This window comes from Monomorium pharaonis, chromosome 3, assembly GCF_013373865.1.
Source record: "Monomorium pharaonis isolate MP-MQ-018 chromosome 3, ASM1337386v2, whole genome shotgun sequence".
In the NCBI taxonomy this organism is placed as follows: domain Eukaryota; kingdom Metazoa; phylum Arthropoda; class Insecta; order Hymenoptera; family Formicidae; genus Monomorium; species Monomorium pharaonis.
This window is the reverse complement of record NC_050469.1, coordinates 10,538,948-10,564,310: the sequence shown is the minus strand read 5'-3', so window position 1 is coordinate 10,564,310 and position 25,363 is coordinate 10,538,948. Positions and strand designations below refer to the sequence as shown.

Here is a 25,363-nt window from a genome sequence, read left to right as displayed (position 1 = left end):
AATTATTATTTTTAAAGTAAAAAGTTAAATAGCGCGCGCGCAGCACGCGCTTGTAATGTTCTAGTTTATTATAAACACAAATTTTTTTTCTTTTGTTTTTATTTATTGTTAATTTTATTCTTATTGTAACTTTGTAGTTCAAGAATTTTATAGGGTCATTGACTGCATCATTTCTGCTTTACCCAACTGTCTTCTATGCTCTGCCCAACTGCCATTCACTTGACGTTAGTCTGCAACTAATTTTTAATCTATAGATATATACAACAGTAACCATACCTCGCTGAATACCATCAAAATTTGAATTTTCTTTATTGTTCCTATATACTGGATATTCAATAAATTTTTATAAAAAAAGAATTACGATTTTAAAGTAAAATATCTGGAAAGTGTAAAATTTACTATTTTTCATGCAATTCTGATTATGTATATAATTGTAATAATAAAATGTTTATTCTTGTTCAAAATTAACACTGAATTATTAGCAAAAAACGTTTTATATTAAATTGCATTGAATAAATATAAAGAAATAACAGAAATATGTATATGATATTGGAAATTCCATAATATTTTACAAATTTGTATTATGTGTTTTAAGATTGTAAGAAGATTGATCATAACATGCAATTTTAGCGATGAAAAATAGATTGGAATATATAAATGTGTGTAATTATATATATATATACACATACACACATTTATATTTTGGTGTTATCGATTTTAATAAATGTATCAATATACGTCAACTGTTTTTAATCTTAAAGCTTTGTATCTGAACATCATTCTTTTTTTACGTTACACCGTTAAAATAATATAAGGCATATTCTCATAAATTCTCATTAAATTTGTAAACAAGAACGATAGGTTGTCAATTATGGTATATTAAACATACACATATGCTCGTTCTGGTATGTGTATACATATATAATTTAATTTATTAGTATATACGCTTTTACGGACAACCAAAAGCTCTTGCATATCTTTATAAAATCTAAAATTGAAACGCAACCTCGACATCTCTGTCGATTTTGTCATGTGCACATTTGTCTATATTTAGAAAGTCTTAACTTAAATATATACTACAAAAAAGGCCTGTTTAGTGGACACTCGAAAGTAAGCCTGCACATATCCAAATTAAAACTGTATCGCATATACATATATGTATTGTACGTTGTCATGTGCCGCCGCTTTGTAATAAAACTAATTCACTGCTTTGCATAATTAATGTATTTGGGAAGAATGTTTGAAACAATCGGTTAACATCATTGACACGGTATATTTTCATACATTTCAGAGAATATTAGAAAGCAACAAAACCTGTTTACAACAGAATGGCTTAATCAAAATCTATTTTAAATATACAATGATTACATATACATTAATTATCTATACAAGGTACTCAAGTACTCAGTATGCATGCACTTATCCATTTCTGCATGTCATCTTGTAAATTGGATCCATACCGTATCACACGCATATTGTACTATCCATTTTTACATACATAAATTTTTGTAAGATTTTTTAATCATACAATCGTACAATCATTCCTTCATAACGTATATAGTAAACGCATATGTTGTTTGAGAGCTAACAAGTACATTTTCAAAATATCTACCGTATAAATCTCCGCATATCTCATGAGTTTCTGAAACATTTTGGAGGGGTCAGACTCGTTGCATAATGGTCCTAATAATGTTGATTATGTGCAAGCAACGAATACATCGATAAAGCCTCCACGAAGCAGGCCGTAAAGTGCATTTTCGTATGTCATAACTATGTAAATACATATATTTATCTCACTGTAGTATTAACTTCTTTATAATAAATAGCACAATAACATTAATGTTTCTTATTACACGTTGGTTCTTTGCTAAATATGTGTACACATTGGAACATATCATCAGATACAGCAAGCGTTATCGTTTGTTGAGGATATTGACGAAAGTTCGAAATTTCGTTTGCACTTCCGGTATTTGTGCCAGCGTCTCCTCCATCATATTCCTTAATTTCGCTAAATCAGGCATTTTCTCGCACGATTCGATATTTAATAGTTCCGTGAAAAATTGTTCCCAAGCGGCTTTCTTAGCGTACCTATAAAATCATTTTAAAAATGTACAATGTTAAAATAATCTTTAATAAATGTGACTTCTGAATCAATCATATGCTTATTATTTATATACCTTGGCAATTTCGAGGCAATAAACCAACGGCCAGCTACATTAGACACTCTCATGTAATTGCCGAACAATAAACAGTGACTGGTCGCCGCTAGACAATATAAGTCAGTCTGATATGTCCATGGTCTTCCAGTTTGCATTTCAATACAAGTAAAATCTTCAGTTTTTATAACTTGTGTAAACGTTGTATTTTCTGGTAATAGTTTCATGTCTATGCTACATCCAAAATCTATCAGTTGTATAGTTGGCCTTACATCTTGCGTAGGTCTGTTGACAAGCATTATAAAACATTATAAAGCATTTATAGATAAAGAAAAAATAATTTAAAACCAGTTCCAACCTCTTATTTATCAGGTAAGCATGTGTCCATCTTCATTTTTTTTTTCTTAAATAAATAAAGACACATATTTACCTAATAGGTAAGTTTACCAAGAGGTTGGAACCAACCCTTAATGTGTAATAATTAGAAAGAATAAACTATACAATTATTGATTATTTTCGAAAATCCATATTTGATGTAAATTTTTAATTCTTACGATTTATATTATCAAGTAGAAAACCTTTTCTTCAAAAAAAGTTAAATTATTATAAGATTTTTGAAAATAGTTACTAAATAGTTAATTAAAATGTTTTCACTGACTTTATATCTTGTATAAAATGAATATTACAAACAATTATGTATCACAGTATATATTAAATATATTAGATGATCAATATTATTTATCACAGAATGTTATTAGGAAAAAAGAAAAATTTAATAAAAAATGAATACTAACGGTCGCATTAATAAAAAATTATCTGGCTTTATATCGCCATGTATTATTTGGCATTTATGTAAGTACTCCACGATTTGAAGCATCTCGATTGTAAAGAAAATAGTTAAAGCTTCCATCAGAGGTTTGCCAGTGGACATTTTTATCTGATTGGTCACAGCTAATAACGTTCCAAACTTTGAATATTCTGAAACTAGTATACTTCCATTGTTGGCCACGTATGCCATTGTTACATCCATAAAACCACGCAACTGAAAAAGAATATTATCATAATGTTAAAAACGAATTAATTTGCTGATAAGTAAGAAATCATATGTATATTTAAATAATGGATCAAGGTAGAAGACAAATTTATGTTATGTACCATATGCGGATTTGTAAGACGAGCTTTTATTTCTCGTACGATATAATATTCCCAAACCCATGCAGGTCTTTGCGTTTTAAGAGCAACAGTCTCGTTTGTTTGCAAATTGACCGCTTTAAAAACTGTTCCATACATTCCTTTCCCAAGGCACTTTTCCAAATCATATGCTTCGGTGTCTGCACAATCACAAACATATAGATTAGTATTAAAAATCTTATAAATGTTTTTCAATAATAAATGTGGCTTAAATTTAAATTCATAGAATTAAATACTGACCAAGCGTAATCATGGTAGAAGGCACAAGCTTATTCAAATTGATATCTATTCTTTTAAATCCATCAGCATGATGGGGTTGTGGAAACTTTATGTTTTTCAACAGGCCAGCTATTAAATTTTTATCAAATGGATTTATATCTCTCGATGGGAGCACGAAACTCTCTTCCTCCACTTGTTCCATGGGTTCATGCTCCTCGCATTCCATGGTGTCAACTTTTTCAGAATTGTTCTCTTCATTAAGTTTTAAATTGATGGATTTTCTTAAATCGCAATTATTCTTTATCTCGGACGTAATTTGATCAACGTGTCGTTGTACTGTACGTGGACTTTGAGCGTGAACAGCCTGGATTTGCGCATACTGCTTTTGTTCATAAGGTTGATTCACAGACAGCACGGATTCATTGGACTCCTCTTCTACAACTTTATGTATAATTGTCAAGTTAAACAATTTCATATTTTTCAATAAAAACTTGAAGAACATATTTATTAATCATTTACTTAATATATTTACTTGATAGTTCAAATAAATAGATTTTAGAAATTATATCTTAAATATATAACTGCAGGAAATAAAAATGTATAACATTCATTATTAACAAAATTGTTATACATACTTGTATCTACAGGTTGTTCTTTAAAAGGAATCATATCTTCTCTCGTTAATGCAAAAGTTAGTCCAGTTGTTTTGGTTGTATAATTACTACTCGCTGAACTGCTTGATACATATTCTCGTGTAGATTCTAATATCACGCTTAATTTATCACCACCTTCGGCATTAGGTACTGCTTCTGCAACTCTGTTCAGCATTAAATAAAAGTTAATTAGATGCTCATTATATACCTCCAAAAGTAAAAAAATCAATACATACGGCTGGGACACAGTATTCTGATTTGAAAATTGTGAGTCATCTTTTATCCTGTATGATGTCAATGGCTTGAAATGATTAGTCATTGGAGTAGAACTTGTTAATGGTGTATTAAAGGCTTCTGTAAAACACGTCTCATTAGCAGTCGACAAAGGAGTTATACCCAAACTCTCGTCAATATAAAGATTATTCTCATCCGGTTTAGGTATCATATTTTCTTCAAGTGGGCCATTATAATCCACAACAATAGCGTTCTCTTTATCTTCCGCGCTTTCAAGATATTTGATATCTTTACGATTCATTCCAGGCGATTTGATGTAGGGTAACTCGGGCGGCATTCTGTATGGTTTACTCGTTTCAATATTAGGATCGGTATAAGGAGAGAAATGTAATTGTTTCTGCGAGTCTATATTCTGCTGTAGCATAGAAGAAGCTTCCATTGATGTTGGATATTGTTGATAGCTGATATCGTTGTGCAACATGTTACCGTAAACGGGATGCTGCATATGTTGTTGCATATGTGGGTGGGACTGCATATGTTGTTGAGAATGTAGAATATGTTGAGACTGATTATGCGGTGACTGATGATGGTTGTGCGATGACTGATGATGATTGTGCGGTGACTGGTGATGATTGTGCGGAGACTGGTGATGATTGTGCGGTGATTGGTGATGATTGTGCGGTGACTGATGATGATGATGATGCTGATTATGAGGAGATTGGTGATGATTGTGTGAAGGTTGATGATGTTGAATGTGCGGAGATTGATGATGAGGCATTTGGCTGATTTGGGGTGATTGTAAATGTTGGGGATGAGAAAGAGACTGATGATGCACAGCATGCATTTGCTGATGTGATGGAAACTGTTGATGATGCTGATGTTGTGGATGATGTTGATGTTGGGAATGATGCTGATGTTGCTGAGGATGATGCTGCCGAGGTTGTGGTACTTGATGATCATGATGTTGCTGTAATAAAAAAATTTACATTCAGATTTTCTCTTCAAAAAGAAATATTTTACTTATGTTATTTTAGACTTTCGTTAAATCTAAATATATATGCAAACCAAAAGCAGCAAATGTATTTGTATGCAGAATTTACAGTAGTGAGCTTTATCCATATAACTGTTTACATTTTTTACAGCATAATAGATTTTTATGATAATATTAAAAATATTTTAAAACCATATGTTCATAACATAAAGATAATGACACATTTAACGATATTTTTAAAGTTAATAAATTTTTACTTTACTATAGATAAATTAATTGATAGTACGAAAAATAAATGTTATGTAATCAAAACGATAGCTCAATTAAATATTAATGTAAATTAATAGAAATTTTTGATTATATGAATATTATAATCGTTTTTTATTGATTTAAGTTTCTGTATACATAAAGTACAAAAAAATTATTATTAGTAAGATATACAATGTTCAAAAAAATTTTTATATAATTTTTTTTTCCTTTTATATATTTAAATCTTCTTAATGTGTGTGCATAAGTAGAAATTTCTAAATAACATCCAAAAACATCATATCGCAAGCGCACTGCTAGAAAAAAATATATAATAAAAAAAATATATATATATATATCAAAAACTCGTGAATTTTTTTGCTCGCTACTGTATTTAATATAAAAACAAACTATGTACATAAATATTTTATAAATTCTTTTCATACCTGCATCTGATAGTGATAACTGTTTTGTAAATTATGATTCCCATATGCAACATGCTGATCCTGACCAGAATAAGTATGATGCTGTGTATGATAACTTTGATGATGATTTTCTTGATCGTTATAAACTTGTATGTTGTATCCTTGGTGATGTTTATTAACAGACAATGCATGCTGAGTCATAGAGCTATCCATGTGTATGTCAAACGGCAATTTATTTCTCGAATCTATCATTCGAGGTATAACGGGAGGATTGCGAAAGCGCGAAACATCAGCGGTCGCATCTGGAGATTGCCATAAATCTTGCACAACCGAAATAGCTTCTTTCGTGTTTACAGTGAGACTCTGCCCAAGCAAATGTTCCTCAGTATCAACGGCCAAAGACGAAGTGTGATGTTGATGCATAAAGTTTGTTGACTGTAATTTCCGTTGCGCATTCAATTCCGCTTCTATTCGTTGCGCTTCGAGTCTCTCGGCTTCAAGTCTCTCAACTTCGAGTCTCTCAGCTTCGAGTCTTTCGGCTTCAAGTCTCTCAGCTTCGAGTCTCTCAGCTTCGAGTCTCTCAGCTTCAAGTCTTTCAGCTTCGAGTCTCTCGGCTTCAATTCTCTCAGCTTCAATTCTTTCGGCTTCTAATCTCTCCCTCAATTCCCTTTCTCTTTGTTCAGCTTCCTGTCGTTGAGTCTCTAAAACCTGATTCTCAACTTCGTATTGCCTTTGCAATTCTTGTTGCTCTTGAAGTCTTTGCCTACTGATTTCAGCTTCTCTTCTTTGCTGATTGAGTTTCTGCTCTTCTATTTCTCGAAGATGATACATGTTCTCAAAATTGTTAAGTTGCGATTCTCCATCGGTCTCACGTAAACATACCATCGACATTTCACGCTTATTTTCCAGAAATTGTGCTCTTCTATGTAAAACATTGTATAATTATCATGTGCAATAATTGATAGTATAATAATAATCAAAATAATAATGCTTTACAGAATATACATACATCTAATAATTTTCATGTCTTATAAAAAGTATACCTTTCTAAATAAAGCTGTGCTCTAATTTCTTCCATACTACGATCAACATTATCGGCATAAACTAACTCTTTGGGATAATGTGGTTTTTGTACAATATTTGGATCTATTGGATCCGCTACATATACCGGCACTCTTAAACCATCATGACATTTACTACCGTCGAAAAATGGTACATGATTGGGGAATAATTTAACTTTTTCCATGTCATCATTCTGATCTTCATGAACTAAAAGTAAATAAAAAATCTTTTCATTATTTTTCCATGATAATTTGTCGCTTTAATTTGATGTTCCTTACTCTTAAAGCCCGCCTTTATAGTAGGAGCTATTAATGGACCTCTCTTACTCCCATTATTCCATGGTCCAGGCCTGATGGTATTTTCTTTATGTACCATATCTTCTATAGGTACATGATCTAATATCGAAGTCTTCATTTCTCCAGGTATGTCATCCTACGTTATAGGTAATAGTTTATTACAATTTACTTCTAAAATATAATAAGTTATATTGTATTTTAGAACAGTTACTGCATGGTATCTTACTTGATATACTTGTATTTTAGAATTGGGCTTTGTATTCTGCATAGATGAGATTTGAGGTACAGTCCCAGGATAATAATCGCGTACACGGTGACCTGTACGTACTGTGCCAACTCTTTTACCAGCTCTTATCGCCCTTAAAGAACTGAAAGCCTGACGTTGCTCGTACAAGGAAACGTCATTTCTTTCTTCGATACGCCCAAGTGTCTTGCGCGCAACAGCAAATTGAAAATTTCTGTAAAGACGACATTGCAAATTTTATCACATAATAATTAACAAATTGACTTTTATATTAAAACTATTTTATGAAAAATAGGAATTCATACTGATGAGCATGGCTTAATTCCTCGAATGGTTCTGCATGAACAGATAGTCCCATTAAGTAAACTTCATCCGCACGTTTGTCATCCTCAATTTGCTCTAATTCGAAAGCCCAAGCCCTGTACATGTCTGCTACTCTGGTTCCGATACCAGTGTTATGCAACAGCTGATACAACTCCAAAGGATTCTTTTGCATACTTATCTGAAACCCAAGCCTTTATTAGTATACATAATCATATAATTGGTATACCAAAATGAAATATTGCTCACATAATTAATCCACAAACGTATATATCTGCGATCTTGATGATATTTTACATCCTTTTCAAATGTCGCTAAACACTGCTGCAAGAGTCTCCCAATGTGGGATTCATGTCCATTTTTTGGGTAACTCTGTTCCACCCAGAGAATATACTCATACCAATTCTCTAAAGGATCCTCCCCTTCGTAATTCTTAATCGCATCCTCGTGCATTCTAAATAAATATATATTATATAGATTATTTTTCATACAAAATATATTTCTCATTTGTATATGTGTTGTGCAATATTATATTAATTCATATAGAATACATAAGAGTGTTTGAATATGTAGTCTAGAATACTCACTGTTTCTCCTGCAGCAACAGCTGCTGTGCATCCATGTCCTCTTGTGCCCTCAATGCAGTTCCCAGTTGAGTGGCATTCCGCCCGTACCTTAAAGGCTGGATGTTCTCCTTACAGAGAGCTATCACCGTTGCAGGATCCATTTCTAACTCTCTGCTTTATCGCTCAGAGACTTCCTTATACACTAACAAAACAACAAAAAGTTCCACAATTAACGCAAACAATTCTAGAAAGTATTCAGCGACATCCCGTTGATTATACACGTATAAAAATGTAAACATTTTTTACGACACTGCCAATGAAACACGGGGGACGTGTAATACATGGAGAGGGAGCGGGGACGGGAGCACAACGAAAATGATTATTATCCCGAATACCGAAAGTATTGAGGAAGCGTCGGACCCGCGGCACCGATCCCAAGAGTCGCGGAACGGTGCTCGGCACACTCGTCGACATCAACGGCTGACGTCGACGTCGCGGGCATAACACGACGGCGGCCGCGAGAGCCACAACTGACGCGGGAAACTCACCCGCCCTTGGAGCCGGGGAAGACGCATGCACACCCTCGCTTACCGCAAGTTCGGCATAACAGCCTCGCGATCCGTGGCCGGACCTTTAAATTCGAACGAAACTCTGCCCCGAAAACTCCAATAAGGACGCTATCGAGTCACGGATCAGGTTAGGTTCGCTTTAACGGCTCAAAGAGAGATCAAGAGAGAGGAGGGGAGAAGGCCGCCACCAACGGTTTTAACTGTCCTCGGTTACAATGGAACCTTCGATGCTTTCGTCCCGCTGTGCCTCGCCTCGCCCCGCCGCACCCCGCCTCGGCCCGCGTCGTCGCGTCGCCTCGCGCCGGCAAGTGGCGAAGTCTCTACTCTTGATCCGTGGATCGAGCCGCGGATCGACGTGCGCTGTTCGACAGCAGCGTGAAATCAGCAGCAACAGTCAGCCGCGATCTCGACGACGACACTGTCGTCGTGTGCTGCGCGAAATTTACCGATAGCACGCTTGTCTGCCGAGGGGCGACCCTCGCATGATGATCCTCTGGGGACGGGTCTCCTGCGCGCTACTGCTCCTACGGCAACTCGGTTAGAGATCGGGGCCGAAATTGGGTACGTCAGTGGCTCTCAACCGGAGCGAGCAAGCGAGATGGAGAGATCGTCGACGTCGTTGCGATCGCGCGGTCTGCACTCTCCGACGGTTAGGCTTCGGCGCGTTGCAAAAAACCGATTTTTGCGATCGTCATTCGTGGCGGCACATAAAACGCGCCATTTCGCATTTATGATACTCGATCCGAACGGAAATTCTATTTCAGTCAATCGATTTCAATTTTTACTTTCGATACACACACACACACACACACACACACACACACTCTCTCTCTCTCTCTCTCTCTCTCTCTCTCTCTCTCTCTCTCTCTCTCTCTCTCTCTCTCTCTTTGTATTTGTCTCTCCTAGTCGATGTTTAAACGTAACCTTCAATATCCGATTGTTATATGGCAAATTCAATCGTAAATGGGTTTTTGAAAGATCGCCATTTTGAATAATTTGTCAACGTGTCAACAGCGGGGAAGTGAAGATGAGGGAGAGGAAAAAGGGGGAGAATCTTTACGATACCACTTTGCTTGCACAACGTTATTTTCTCGTGAAAAATATGCATGCATTAGTAATAAATCTTTATGTTCAACAGTCGTAGATTGAAATAAGTAATACAGAAAGACGGTAACTCGAATCACGCTCTTTTGATTTTGCACGCAATTCTCGCAAGGTTGAAATCTTATCGAACGATATCTCGCTTTGCATTCCAGGAGCGAAATTAAATTCGAATTGTTGTATCTTGGAATTAAAATCAAATTGTCATTTTGAATGTTATATCAATATATATATTTGACATTTACGAAATTATTTTTAAAAAATAAGGAAGCAATTGAAGAAGAAAGCTAAAAACTGAATCCACGCGGGAAAATTTCAACGAGTTGCACTTTTTACACCAAAGACCGATTAATTTTCTTTTAATCAATCCAACTTCGATACTGAGAGAACTAAAAAAAACTTTAAAAGTTTTTGCACGTAACAACAATTCAAAAAACAAAAATAATATACGTGATAAATAGTGCGAATGATTTAAATTTAAATAAACTTAAAAATTGTGTTGCAAATTCTTGAAAATTATAAAAAGAATTTTTTTTTTAATTTGAAAAAGGCTCAGAATTAAAAAGTAAATTTAAAAAACTGTTTAACTCTTAATGTGTTTTTAAACAAAGAATTTATTTCATAATTTAAAAACTCGAAAAAAATTCTTTTTTGATGTTTTGCTGTTTGTTTAATGCTATCTAATGCTGTATTTTATTTAAAATCAGCAAAATTCTGACATAACATACTAAATATTTAAAAAAGTTTGTAAATCGCTATGCGTATATCGATTTTTTAATTCTGTTTTTCAATCTCAGGTCTGATGTGTGTCAAAGGATTCACGAGTTGATATTATAAATCTTGACAATTTAGAAAACTCTTATGTATACAAATATCTAAAATGGAAAGGATGTTCTCTGCGTTATTACATTATAAAAGAATCCTATGGGGAATAATGAGCACCTCAATGCGAAATAATTTCCATTACGTGCTCAGCTATGTTTTTCTGGAATACCTGCACCGTAGACTCCAAAGAATGTTCTGGCAAAATCTCAAGTGGACCGTATTGCCCGATACGGTTTTAAAACGTATGCTGGACGACCTAGAAGCTACACCGAACGAATACGTCGATTGTAACTCTTATGCAGTGGCGAACGTACAGCTCACGAGGAAATCGCGGAGTCCCGCCTGGTTCAATGTATGCTCGATGGTATCAATGACGAAATATAAATTAATGATTATATCCGTACCGGATGTCAATGAGAACACTGTTCTCGTTTCTGAAATGACGGAGCACAATCTACGAAACGTTCTTTGCTGCGAACAATTGGACGACTCATGTTTCCTACGTAAGAATTTTCAGCCCTTACCAGATTTCTAATTTGAACTTTAAATTATTTACGTCCTTTAATACATACATGATTTTCTCACAATTTTAATTCTCAACTTCGTGATTTATTAACGATGAATCGTTGCTGTGAACACTGGAATTAATGATTAAACGATCTCCGTTTTCAGTACCGTTGGAGGATGACGCGATTGAGTTTGCGACTGAGTTGAGGATATCTTTAATTGGCAATCCGCATGACTGTGCGAAAGAAATGATTGACACCATGGTAAAAAATTACTTCTTGCATCCTCGATTTTTGCACGTGAACGACGTATTTAGGATCGACCCGAGGGAACACGCTCAGGATTTGTTTTATACGTCCGAGTCTCCGACAATCTCCGCGAGATATTTTACAGTTAGAGGCCTGAAAGTGAATCGCAACGGACACAGCAGTAACGTTAACAGTAGCTACGTTGTACTGGGAGAGTCAATGCTCATTCAGGAAACGCAAGTTTTATACGATTATATTCCTCGGGAACGTGTTCACTCACTTCCCGACAGCGCATTTTTCGCGCAAGGGAGTGAAATGGTGCAAAGATCGTTAAATCATAAATATCCGTCTGCTCTAATGGAACCCTTGGAACATTTAGAATCCTGCATCATGCCATTTTTAAAGAAGGGTAAACTTTTACGCTCACTTGATGATATTTGAATAAAAATCGCTATAATCGCTGTTGATATTCTTATTTTTTATTTCGTTGCGTAGATCCTGCAGACGTCCTATTGAACATAAGACCGGTATTTCTTGTAAAAGGACCACGAGGTTGCGGTAAACGCGAATTAGTTCGAGCAACAGCCAAGAGACTGGGATTGAACTTCCTCGATAATGATTTCGTAGAGGTGCAGACTTTAACGTCGGCACAGACCGAAATTAAAATTCGCGAGATGCTTGGATATGTGAAGAATTGCGTGCCATGTATACTACACTTGAATAATATTCAAGTACGTTGAAGAGAATAATATCATATCGAATTATATTTTATTTTCGAGCATGAATTAATTAAACGACGCTTTTGTAGGTATTCGGTAAGACTGCTGAAGGTGAAAAGGACGGAAGAGTTATATTCTCTTTTTCATCAGATATCACTGCATTATATAAAATACCCCCGGAATTCCCGTTGATTATCGTGGCTTCGTCGGACGAGACTGACATACCAGCGGAATTGCAACGAATATTTATTGAGACGATTCACATGAAGAACTTAAATCAGAACAAACGAGTGGAACTGATTTCTTGGATGTTATCCAACAGGAATTTAATGACTAACGCGGACCTATCAAAAGTAGCTGGTCTTTGTTCAGATTTTAAATTCGCGGATCTCCTAGCGTTGACACTGCAAGCAGCTAAATTTCGGTTCCAATTAATATCGCACGATCAGAAATGCACATTTACCCTGGAACAAGAAGATTTCGCTCGAGCTTACGGTACAATTACAATTTAAGAACCCAAATAAATTGTTCTTCTGATAATGTAAAATTTTTCTTAAAAACTATGTTTAATATATAAAACTTTTCTTTATATAACAGATTTGATCTTGTTAAACTTAGAAATTACAATATTTTATTCCTGATGGGAACAATATAACATGAACTTTTTTTTTTCAGAATATATGCAATCCGTGTATTCCGATAGTAAAGGTGCTCCACGAGTGCCGGAAGTCCACTGGGAGGACATAGGCGGTTTGGCAGAATTGAAACACGAGATTATTCGCAGGATTCAGTTGCCTTTGTTGAACGCCTTCGGATTTGGACAATCCGGATTACTATTATATGGTCCGCCCGGCACCGGGAAAACTCTTCTCGCTAAAGCAGTGGCAACCGAGTATCAGATGCATTTTTTGTCGGTTAAAGGTCCGGAAGTACTAAATATGTACGTCGGTCAGAGCGAAAAGAACGTAAGAGAAAGTACGTTACTCTTGGAAAAAAATATGAAAAGGCTGTAATAAAGATATTTAATAAATAATTATTTGTTTTGAAGTTGCAAAGTAATAAATAGCTATTGTCATGTTCTGCAGTTTTCGAGCGCGCGCGTTCTTCGGCCCCTTGCATCATCTTTTTCGATGAGCTGGATTCATTGGCGCCCAACCGAGGTAGGAGTGGAGATAGCGGCGGCGTGATGGACCGGGTGGTCTCTCAGTTACTCGCTGAAATGGACGGTCTCGAGGAGTCCGGTAGCATATTCATCATAGGAGCCACAAACAGGCCCGATCTCATAGATCCCGCACTACTCCGACCGGGTAGATTCGACAAAATGCTCTACGTCGGCATCCACTCCGACCGCGCGTCCAAGCTCAGCGTTCTGGAGGCGCAAACACGTAAATTCGAATTCCGAGAAAGCGGACGAGAATTGGAACAAGTCGTGGATCAACTGCCCGACAACGTCACTGGCGCGGACCTATATTCGGTCTCCTCAAACGCGTGGCTCAATGCCGTACGCGAGATGCTTGCGAAGCATCAGGAAAGGATCAAGAACGATTATTCCGAAGAAGAAGGTGTAATTAAGAACAATGTTATCGTGGAATTGCGCCATTTTTCAGATGCAATTCACAATTTGGTACCCTCAGTTACTGATGAAGAGATAAAAAGATATAACAAAATGTCGGTGGAGTTATCGTCGCAATTTTAGAATTGTTTTTCAAGTATGATACAATATAAATGTATATTGTTTGTTACTCTCAGGATATTTTAAAATAAGTTTCATTATCCGTGATAATAGATTTTATAATAGATTTTATCTCATGCCAAAGTTTTTAATTCTTATAATACATATTGTATGTATATTGGAATGTATTAAGGTAATGGTTTGCCTATAAAAAGGAATGATCTCGGAATGAAACAACGCACGATATTATAAACGACATGTTATTTTATTTCGAGAAGTATGTAAAACAATTTTTACAGCGAATAATTAAAATGAAGGAATCAATCTACGTTCGTTATGTTATTTCCGATTGCGTGTCGTGTCAATTAACGTTACTCCGCGTATTTGTAATAAATCCTCAGACGTTAACACGTGATGAAAAGCGCAAAAGTATTGGAGCCCTCGTCCCGTTTTTCGAGGCACCGAACCAAGGTACCTCGAGCGCTTTTCACGCACGTGCTCGGTACATTATACAGTACACAACGATCAGAATATACAATGTAGAAAAATAGGACACCTAATTTCATCGGATGCACCCATGCGAGCGTCAAATCTGAAGATGGAGGCTGAAAATTCGTAAGGAGGGGAGCGAGATACTGCGACTGATGCGATTTATTTAGGTGCATAATAGGAAGCGAATAAAATTATCGGGTGCATTGATTTTTATATCGACGGGATCGCACGGTAAATTTCGATACTGACGATTCTTATGAAACGCTACGATCGTCATTCGAGTTATAGGATGAACTATATTCATTTTTTTTTTTTTTTTCGTAACAGCGCGCAATGCTCCGACAAGACGCGCCTCCGCGATAAGAAAGAAATTCAAGTGGAGCATGAATATCGTATCTAAATATATATTATTACTACACGATGCTTCGCCTTGTCTCTGTATGTATGTGTATATGCGAAACGCGTTAAGATCGTTAAACGCGTTTTAACAAGCGACACACCTTAACATTCTTCGTACATCGGACGATCACATCGTATACCTTTGGTATAATCGCGAGGTAGTAATTATAACTTTTCGCCGCGCAACCGTCGCGCGAAACAGTTGCAGGACAGTTGCATCGCCGTTCCTAAAATTGATCCGCAAGCGCTCCCTTGTCATCACGATATGACAAATGATTGCCTTACAAGCTGGCAAAGCTACGCGGCAGGATTCCGCTACATCGTACAGTATCTTATCTCGCTGTCTTCAGATCCACCTTTTCGCAAGACAAAACGATTATGTATTATGTTTGAGCATCTACGGCAAGGCGTAAATTAATGTAAAGCGATACGCTTGATGTATCTCGATACGATACTATTCTCGACTCAGCGCCCTCGACCGTACAATAAATTTCCTTCTCGTCATTATCAAGTACACCTCATTATCGTCATCTTGAACACTATCGTATTTATTTCGAGTATTCGCCATTATAATCCGCCATTATAATATATACGATTTTATAGTATATTCGTAACTTCCTCGACCGAAAGTTGCGCGCGGGTGCGTCTTCATCTCGAGGTCGTCAAAGCTGTGAACTTTTGATATTCGGCACTTTTGCTTTTCCGCGTCCGGAATTCAATAATATCTCGACTGCTCTCCTCCTTTCCTCTCGTTGTCGATACTCAGCGCGGTGAGAAGCCGATGAGTAACGCACACGGCGTAATTTGCGTAAGCGCGTGTTCATCACGTGTGCGAGTCGAATAAACGAAAAGCTCCGCGTTAGATTCGGATCTAAGAGGTGCCAAATCTTGTGCGCATTACTCTCTAAGGCTATTGTGCCTCGGCATAGTTCTCTCAGCTAGGATCAAAAATCACGAATGTGGATTAACAATTTTATACACCTGAATCGTTATTTTTTTTTTGCCGTGTCTATCCTCTCCGAGGTATCTCGCGTGCGTATAAATCACGCGGCGCTAACATGTGTGTGTGGAGGACATTATACATAATATACATTAAATAGCGATATACATACATATATAACTACTTTAATTTGACGAAGGAACGGTATAGATTAGGGATTACAAAATTAGATGCCAGGCATTTTTCGTCTAATGTACTTTCGGTCAGTACTATAACGTTATACATTCATATAGCGAAAGAATCTCTAGCGAATCGATGTTCTATGTAGAATATACTTTAAACGGAAGTATATGCTCGTTACGTTGATTAAATGGGTAGAACATTGTATTGCCTTCGATTGAATGCGTAATTTCCTAAACGCGTTTTCGATTCTGGAACAACGCGACATCGGACATACCGCGTGTTCGTTGTGTCGTGTGAAGTACGCTATATAATACAAAATATGGAAAACGAACGACCGAAGACTTTCGAAGAGCGCTTGCACGTGCGCACGTGCAAGCGAAATCTCTTTGCGCGAATGTACAATTAATCTTTATCTTAAGTATATCGAGGAACGAAGTAGTGTAACTACGCCCGGTAGAGAGATTACTACGAGGTTGAAAGTACGGGACACGCTAGTCTGCTCTCGTGCTACAGGTGTGGTTCGTGAAGAAACACTTCGGCAGCCGCAAGTCTTTTTGTCTTTGGTCGGTCGTCGCCGCTTTTATTTATATCACGCGGCGTGAACAGTCTTCTCTATGTCCTTTCGAGAAAGGACGAGAGCGTCTGGAGTCTCGTTAAAGGCCGCCTGAAAAAATCAATATGCTACGAGGGAAGATCCGTGAACGATGCCCGATGTTTTCGACGTTCCCCCGTTGGAATTTCTTCACAGTTCTCCACGCTTTTGACCTTTTCAACGCTCACTGTCCGTTTGCAAGCGTGTGTCTTTCCCACTCATTTTGAGACGTAAAACACCGCCGATATTGCACTGACGTGAGAAGACGTTCGGCGAAGACGCACGATGTATCTGCGAAAGCATCAGAGATGGGACTTGCAGGAGTTCGTGCGTGTTTTCTGTCAAAAGTACCGTCTGGTAGGTAAGGCCGGTCATGAGACTTCAGTGTTCGGCCCTGCGATTAGATCAATCATATGTATTCCTTTTTTAATTATAATCATTTTCGGTCATGTAATAACAATCTGATATTTTAGACGCGTGGATACACGAAGCGCGAGGGACGACACCGAAATAAGTTAATTTACTCGGGCTGTACTCGTCATCCAAGCGACGTAGTTGTCATTCATTGCATAAACCGAGTTAAGGTACTCGGGAGCCCGAAAGGAAAATACTTCTCCGAGACTCTTACTCTTCACGGCTTGAACGTATGCCGTTCATAGCGCTTCGTATTCGCCAACACATTCGTCGCGACTGATGCCGTTTATTTGTACCTGGTCAGGAAGATTTCGTGGCGAACTCGTGCAATATATCACACGCCATCTCGAGATCGTTCCTGGTGATGCCGAGCGCTCTGATCACGGCGTCCTGCGCGAAACCAAGCGCCGTCAGCCTCGTGATATGTTCGACGTTGACGTTCTCGTACGCCGCCGACTCCGCCGGCTTGGTCACAGCTCCGCCACCGCCACCACCGCCGCCGCCGCCACCACCCCCTGGATCATCCCTTGCCCTCATCAGTGCTGTAAGACGTGCCCTGTTCGCCTCCAGATTGATGTTCTTCACGACGTGCTGACTCGTCCCACAGATAACAATCGTATTCTCGTAGTGATGGTCCTGACGGGTGCCACCCTCCTTGCTAGGCTTCGGCGGTCGAGGCGCCGACAAGGGTGGCGGTACCGGGGGCACGTTGTTACTCGGACCCCCGACCGTTTGACTCGTCGTTGTCGAGCTGGTCGCGGTGGCACGACACGCCTTCTCCGGCAACGTGGGCGGTGGCTGTGGCTGACGCTGCGGCGTGCCTCCCGCGTGATTCCCGTGGGTCGACCGGCGTGGATGAACCCTCACCACTGCTGTCGGCGGTACGGGCGGTATCGGCGGCACCGACGACGGCGAGGACGCCCGATGCAGCATGTCGTATCTCGCTTCCGTGTTAACTGCAAGAACTGAACATTTTTACCTTGTCTTCCGGAATACTCGCATGAGTCTTTACGCTTTGTCAATTTGTGCGTACGTTGCAACAAACACTCATCTCTACAATTTTCAAAAACCACATGAAGTTTGTATTAGAGTAAATGCAATTACTGACGTATTCCAAATGGTGGAAATCTGATCTTAAATACTTTTTTTATTAGAAGATCGAAGTCGTACTTATAGTAGTCTAAAATGTTATAACTTTTTAAGAATTCAAGTAATCAAACACAATTGTGTTATAATATAATTTAATATTCTAGAAAGCACTTAAGATCAAATGTTCCGTATTTAAAGCACTGTCAGTGATTAAGTCAATTATCCTATTACTTAAAAAAAAAAACAGAGTATGAGCCTTAAATTATTATAAATTAAAATGCGTTTAGCAAAATTTGTACTTGTTAAGAAAAGTACTTTGATTTAATAGAAAGATGAAATTATATCCAGAACTTTGTATTATTGAAGATAAATATACCGCTCATGTGTATTTTCGTATATGTTCGGTTGCTTTTAGACGATACGAATATATCAAATGCTAAAAGCTCTTTTATACCTTTATTATTTTGCTGTGTGTTGTCGGTATAATTCAATATTACTGTAACCGCTGACGGCGGTGGCGGAGCATTTTCCTTCGGTACTGTTAGATGACGTCCGTTCCTGAGATGATTGTTCGGTGTGGGCGACGGCGAGGGTCTTCTAGGTGGTAAAGGCGGGCTCGGAACGATTCTCCGCGGTGGCACCGGCGAATTCGTAGGACTAGAATCATCTTCTTCGTCCGAGTCGTCGCATATGAGACCACAATTACCGTTGCACAGCTCCATTATATCCTAAAACATTGACAATAGGGGAAAACCCGGTTAATACTGAATTCATTTACGTGATTGAGAAAGTATTAATATTTATACAAAGATTGAATTTAGTAACTTGACAATTCTAATTACTTCAATTATAAATGGAATGATTTAAAGTTTTTATATAATAATAATTTTAATAACAAGTTATAATTATCTTACAGATACTTTTAAATCAAGTTATTTGAGACAACAAAATTTAGATCATTCCACTATCAACATAGATAATCAAAGAGTAGCATGCTTCATCTTATATCACAAAGTAAGATAAAATTGCCGGTAAGATGGAATTGACTTTCATATCAAGAATTAAAAAAAATCTTACAAATGTCTCAAATCTAGATAGCAACAAGATTGTTTTATAAATTACTTTCATACATTATACAAATGGTTTTTAAGTCTTGTAAGTAGTATTATCTCTATTGTCATTTTAAAATATTTTGCATACAAAGTTTTAACTCTTCCAGCAATGTTATTTCACTCTAAATAAAAAGATACATTATAAGGAGTTGTGAAAAAACAAGCATGATGATTATGATCGTATGGAAATTCCGCGAGAAATGATAATTATACCACCTATTTTAGTTCCGACAGAGGGAACGCGATTATTCGCTGCGAGATGACTTCCTGCAGTGATCTTCCTGAAGAGTTCCTCGAAGCAAATAAAGCGATGAATCGTCCGCTGCCTTGAAGCTGTCGGTCTGTCAACTATTTATACTTTGAACTTTTATACAAAATGTGGCGTCAATGTTTTTTTACAAGGAAAATAATCCGCTTACAAAGAAGAAAAGTTATATAAGTATTGCTGTAATGGTGTACGAAGATACAAACAAAAGATCTCTTAAATTACTGCGCGATTCAATGCGACAATCAATGATTTCGTGTAATCATTGAAACAATCTAAATCGCAAGAAAAATCGTATTTTAATTACAAGTTTCTCTGTAGCGTGTCATCATCTTCCGCGAGAAAAGCTCTTTCATCGTGAATGAAACGGAAATATCGTCGAGTGCTGTCAATCTCCTCTTCTATTCGATGCAACCGTTGTGAATCAAATGCGAGTAACGTCACGATCAAAAGAAATATGAGGCGTAATTACAAAGCGTAGAAGCAGACGGTCATAATCAAAAAAAAATATTGTCACTTACCTGTGTTTGTGCGACTGCCTCCCTCGCGTCAGACATGTACATTACCGATTAGTTTGGATCATGCAGCGGGTAGTAGAGCAATGTGACCCCAGTATATGGATAACATTATGAAATAAAAGTAAACGATCATGCGAACGATATGTAATAAAAATGTTGTTTTCTCGTCCCGAGGATTCTCCCTGTCGCCGAGGGAGCAATCTGTGATGCGAGGATTGTCCAACAAAACTAGAGATTTCAGCGTAAGGGGTTGTGTGGCGCATACACGAAGTGCAGAAGTAACTCGAAGTAAAAATGGCAATACAATTTTATTATAAAAAAATTATTCTCAAATCCCTAGTATTTTACAATAGATAGTACGCTACTATCGATGATCGTCCGCTAAAAGTTACGTTTACGAAAACTGGTCCGATCTTACGCGCGGCGCACATACAAAAGAAGGCTCCGCAATTAGTAGCGAGCGCTCCTCATCAAATCGCTAATAACTAAAGCACGAACGCGCTCTATGTGATCATAATATGATCTGAAATAGCCGGGTAAAGCTTAACGAGGTCTAAATTGACAATTCGCCGACAATTGTGCTGGAGAATCGAATTCGATGCTTTGCTTACCCCACAAACGGGCTCGATTGCATGCATTGTGCTTTTATTACAAAACACTTTACAAGTATCCTGCATTAAAGACGTACGTGTAATACCACAGCATTTGATTCAACGCGACGATTGGCGTAATCGTATCGAAATCGTTTAAACTCTTTCTATTTTTTTGTTCCTTGTTTCGGTACAGTATACGGAATAAATAATAAATTAATATTTTAACGTAAGGAAATAATATATAATAACGTTGTGTGGAAACGCAATTTGTTTCCGTAATGATAACGTTAACTTGATGTTACATTCGTGCCTACCGCCAGCAGGTACACAATACATTCTAACGGGATATTATAACGATGGTGGAACGGTCTCTCCGAGTCCGCTGTTCAGTGCATGCTACTTTGCTCGATCATCGCACATTAATTTTTCTCTTGTCCCTTATCGAACGCTTAAAACTATATTTAAAGTTTAACAGTACATATATATTTTTTCTTTCAATTTCAATATTTGAGTCATAGAGCTAATTCATTCTCGATTACGTAATCATTCGTTATCGTAGCACTTCAGGATGTAGAAATATGATAATAAGTGTTTCAGTCAATTTTAGCTATTCAATTAATGATGAAATAAATCATATAAATCAATGCTGTTCAGAGTTTGTAGTTTTAGGAAAACTATTAGCTTGACAATGAAATGTATCAATATTCAGGCTGTTCCAATTTCTCACTTCATAGCTGTTTCTCATAACAAATTTAATTTTAGAGAAAAAATCTGAGATCGTTGAAAGTTTTTTACATGTATCATTCACTTTTTAAAAGTATGTTATTACTCATATATCATAAGATACTATTATTTTTGATACATATAATTATAAAAAATAATTATATGTAATAATAATAAAAACAATAATAATAATAAGAGGATAATGCCTAAAGCCTATGGCCTGCATCCCAAAACTTAATGTGTTTCTCTAAGATAATAAAGATTTAGAAGAAATAAAAAATCTCTACATAAATATTACTATCTATTTACATGAATGTGAGTTTAAAATCGCAACCTGTTATTTACGTATCTGTCGCTCTTACACATGATATCCTTGTGTAATAAGTATAAATAAATGTATAATTTTATATGTACACTAAGTATACATATTTAATTAGTACTTATACATCATTTTTTGTAATTATAATAAAATATATGAATATAATTTAATTTGCCAATAATTTTTCGCATTAATCTACATGAGAAATTACGAATGATACTTGAAAAACTTTTAACGATCTCAGATAGATTAGATAACCATTCTCGTCCCAGAACTGCAAAAAAACAGCTATAAAATGAAAAATAAAAATGATAATAAGTATGAACACTAATACATTTAAATTTTAAACACAAAACTACAAATTATAGCTTGTCCTAGACAACACTGACATATAAATAATTCTATATTTCAATTCAAAATAGATTGTAGTTGATTGTGAACTATTACGATACGGTACTGTTAATTACATTATGCTTTAATTATGCACAATTTTGAGCAGTCTGCAAGTAATATCGAATTCGTCATCTTAACTATCTCCAACTCTTGAAAGAATAATGCTTCTAAATATCGTGCTTATTCGTCTTGCAATCTATCGAGCAGGTAAAAATAACAAATGCAACTTGAGATAGTGCGATTATGATTCAAATTTCTTTGCTCGCGTCACCAATTCTTTTGTAAAACTTTTTTGTGTTTCGTATATTCGTGTTAATTTATGTGTAAGCCATGTATAATTGTTTATAGATAACTATATAAACTTATGCATAAATAATATACACAAAAATGTCACAGGCATCAAAGTCATTTGTATGCACATACTTAAAAAAGGAGCGCTTTTAAAAAATATGCACATGCATTATGAATTTTGTGAACTGAAAAACTTTTACGATGGAAGTAAATATAATAAACCCATTTTGTAAATAGATGCGAAAAACGATATTGCCTAATACATTTTTCTCTGCTGGTAGAACACATTATATAAGCACGCGTATTTATAAATCCTGATAATTCCTTATCAAATCTCTATCGTATGTTAGGTAGAATTGTTCGAAAGCTATGATGGCGTATGAGTAGTCGTAAGTGACAGCGGAAATGGGTCATACAGTAAGCCGCCGGCTTATGGCTTCCAATGGGATGCAAAAAAAGCAAATCTTACCTGAGAGCCCCCTCGTAAATAATGAAATTTGTAATTATGCAATATAGACGGTCTCAAAATATATTAGTTGCGAAAAATGCGCGATGAACAAGGTTGACCGTTCGACTAACGATTAAGCGATCAATCCCGTCGGTTTATGTTCGGTAATTTTACATAAATTTACAAAAAAAACGGGAAAGGACAAAAGACTCTAGAACTATATAACCACACATCCTTGCAATTTGGTCCCTTCTTGGTCCCGAAAGTAGATCGATGCAAGTAGCTTCACTGATTGTTACATGCCTAAAATTACTACCGCATACCTGCTACGAGGTACGGTGTACAGAATGGACGTACGAAATGACCCGTATACACGACCGTAAGGATAAACTCGCGAGATCTCGTGTGAAATGTATGAGGCATTCTCGAGAATGAGGCATACTCTCTGCGAGGGGAAGGATGTTGTTATACATAAAACACATTTAATAATGAAGATGGATGCTATTCCTAGTCGGATACCTCGGTGTCGGGGTCGAGATCCCGCGTGGGGGTCGATGCGTTACTAGCAGACGCCGAATGCGCCCCGGATCGGTGTGTTCTTCGCGGGTCGAATGGATCTACAACAATCTGCTCGGTGCCTTTAATCTCAGCTCGACAAAACGGACAACCCTGCCCTTCGGAATCCTGCAAACAGCCGTTATTAAGCATAACATTAACGCACCTATGTATCTTCATATAAAATCCTTTTGTTATCGTAATAAAATAATAGGCAATATTTTTATCGCAATGCGTAATACACTTATTACTTAAGTGTAAAGTTAAGTCAAACTAAATTATTACTTATACCCGATGGAAAAATATTCTCATTTTAAGAAAAACAATTATTCAATTTCTTTTTTTTAAATAACGGTTATCTTTGCAAAGAATATTTTCTTGATAAGAGTCTTAAAAAATATATACTTATCTGTTATTTAAAAGTAAATGTAAAAGTAACAATGTAGCATGTAAAAATAAATGTATAAAGTACTTAAAATGAACATTTCCGTGCAAAAAAATCTGTACTTGAAAAGAAATTAAGTAAATATTACTTGTGTCTAATATTTCATAAGTTTATATAAGTTCATTATAAGTACATTAAATGTATTCAAATATTTTTTGTAATTCTAGTGATTTAATACTATAATCAAAAAAGTTGGAATAAAAATTCGATTTGCTTATTAATCTGACTTTTCTTCAATACAATTTCATAATATTCTTTGAAAAATATATATATTCTTTTTCTTAGTATACGTAACGAGTTTTTCTAAAATTTGTAATATATTCTGAAATAATGATCAAGAAAATATTCTTTGTTAAAGATAAAAGATTATTTACTAAAAGAAGACAAGTAAATGGAGTAATTACTTTTCTTGATAATATTTTTTGTGTGTATTTATCAATCGTTAAGAAATCGATAGAATATTGATAAGAGATTAATACTGCTACCTGCCAAGCTGTAAGACATGGAGTACAAAGAAGATGGCCACAGGGTTCTATCCTTACGTCCTTATCATGCTCGGCACAGATCTTACACAATTGGAAAGTGCTACCCATTTCACAGTATAATTCGTACTGTTCCGCTGTCACTTTAATGTGCTCCTCTGGCGTTGGTTGCACCGCCCATGTCAAGTCCGGGTTTATATTTCGGCCATCTGGGTATAAGTAGCTGCAAATCGATCTTCGAATATGTATTCGTGAAATCTTTATAGACGTGAGCCTGGACAGATAAACGGCATAATTTAGCCAATAGGACTCAACGGTATACTCACAAGCCTTCCCGGTAGCCGTCCAGTAACGCTTGGCACAGACTCTTGTTATGCGGTATAGTTTGTAGGATATCACCATCAGACGTAACGTAACCGATTGCCCATTGTCCCAGCCTCGTGCAACTTAACCGAAATACATAGCTCCCAGGCTTGGTAATGCAATATTTTTGTAAACGTGCCTTCACCTCGTCGTACGTAAGGAAAGCCACGTAGCCGGGATGCGTCACAGCCAGAATTTTCCAGTTTCGCAGAAGAGTCGACCACGGTTGAAACAACCTAGAAAGTCACATGCACATATCCAATATGAACAAAACTGTGTTAAAATTATTGCAAGCTCGACAGAGCTAATTAATTACCTATAAATTTTTTATGCTTACCTTGTAAATACATCAAATTCAAAGTTGGATATATAATCGTTGCACGTCAAATCTATCGTGGATTTCAGTGCCATTGCTTGTAGTCCCGAACTGATTGGATGAACCTGATTTAATTCGTGTCTGAACACTTTCCATGGTACCAATGTACTGAAAACAGATTAATAA

At 36.6% G+C, this 25,363-nt stretch overlaps 3 protein-coding genes across 12 annotated transcripts in view; 1 reads left to right on the top strand and 2 right to left on the bottom strand.

Annotated features, from left to right (window-relative positions):
* Window positions 1–1,028: 1,028 nt before the first annotated feature.
* On the bottom strand, window positions 1,029–9,719 carry LOC105830961. Of its 4 annotated transcripts, none has more exons than XM_012670726.2 (15): window positions 9,620–9,719; window positions 8,626–8,806; window positions 8,288–8,492; window positions 8,023–8,219; window positions 7,700–7,931; window positions 7,456–7,609; window positions 7,159–7,384; window positions 6,137–7,037; window positions 4,456–5,420; window positions 4,202–4,383; window positions 3,588–4,007; window positions 3,312–3,487; window positions 2,951–3,198; window positions 2,178–2,441; window positions 1,029–2,088 (listed from the first exon to the last, which is right to left on the bottom strand). In XM_012670726.2, the coding sequence occupies exons 2-15, from the start codon at window positions 8,763–8,765 to the stop codon at window positions 1,914–1,916; spliced, it is 4,485 nt and encodes a 1,494-aa protein (XP_012526180.1). In that variant the 5' UTR covers window positions 8,766–8,806; window positions 9,620–9,719; the 3' UTR covers window positions 1,029–1,913. The 4 variants fall into 4 exon arrangements, with proteins under 4 accessions (XP_012526180.1, XP_012526179.1, XP_012526178.1 ...); XM_012670725.3 differs by lacking the exon at window positions 9,620–9,719 and adding an exon at window positions 9,196–9,327; XM_012670724.3 differs by lacking the exon at window positions 9,620–9,719 and adding an exon at window positions 9,153–9,293.
* On the top strand, window positions 9,599–14,571 carry LOC105830963 (peroxisome assembly factor 2). Its single transcript, XM_012670728.3, has 7 exons — window positions 9,599–9,734; window positions 11,072–11,602; window positions 11,772–12,263; window positions 12,350–12,585; window positions 12,663–13,068; window positions 13,249–13,548; window positions 13,659–14,571. The coding sequence occupies exons 2-7, from the start codon at window positions 11,155–11,157 to the stop codon at window positions 14,267–14,269; spliced, it is 2,493 nt and encodes an 830-aa protein (XP_012526182.1). The 5' UTR covers window positions 9,599–9,734; window positions 11,072–11,154; the 3' UTR covers window positions 14,270–14,571.
* A 469-nt stretch (window positions 14,572–15,040) lies between these two features.
* The window catches only part of LOC105830964 (E3 ubiquitin-protein ligase CBL-B), a 33,612-nt gene continuing 23,289 nt past the window's right edge, over window positions 15,041–25,363 (bottom strand). The window contains exons 2-8 of one of the 7 annotated variants that reach the window (XM_012670732.3): window positions 25,199–25,345; window positions 24,825–25,097; window positions 24,499–24,733; window positions 23,536–23,700; window positions 18,809–19,082; window positions 17,562–18,230; window positions 15,041–17,245 (exon numbers count right to left, since the gene is read on the bottom strand). In XM_012670732.3, coding sequence (XP_012526186.1) covers window positions 17,566–18,230; window positions 18,809–19,082; window positions 23,536–23,700; window positions 24,499–24,733; window positions 24,825–25,097; window positions 25,199–25,345 — 1,759 coding nt within the window. In that variant the 3' untranslated portion in view covers window positions 15,041–17,245; window positions 17,562–17,565. Of the gene's footprint in view, window positions 18,231–18,808; window positions 19,083–23,535; window positions 23,701–24,498; window positions 24,734–24,824; window positions 25,098–25,198; window positions 25,346–25,363 lie in introns of all 7 variants that reach the window. The other 6 variants (XM_012670731.3, XM_012670733.3, XM_012670734.3 and 3 more) reach the window with 6 other exon arrangements.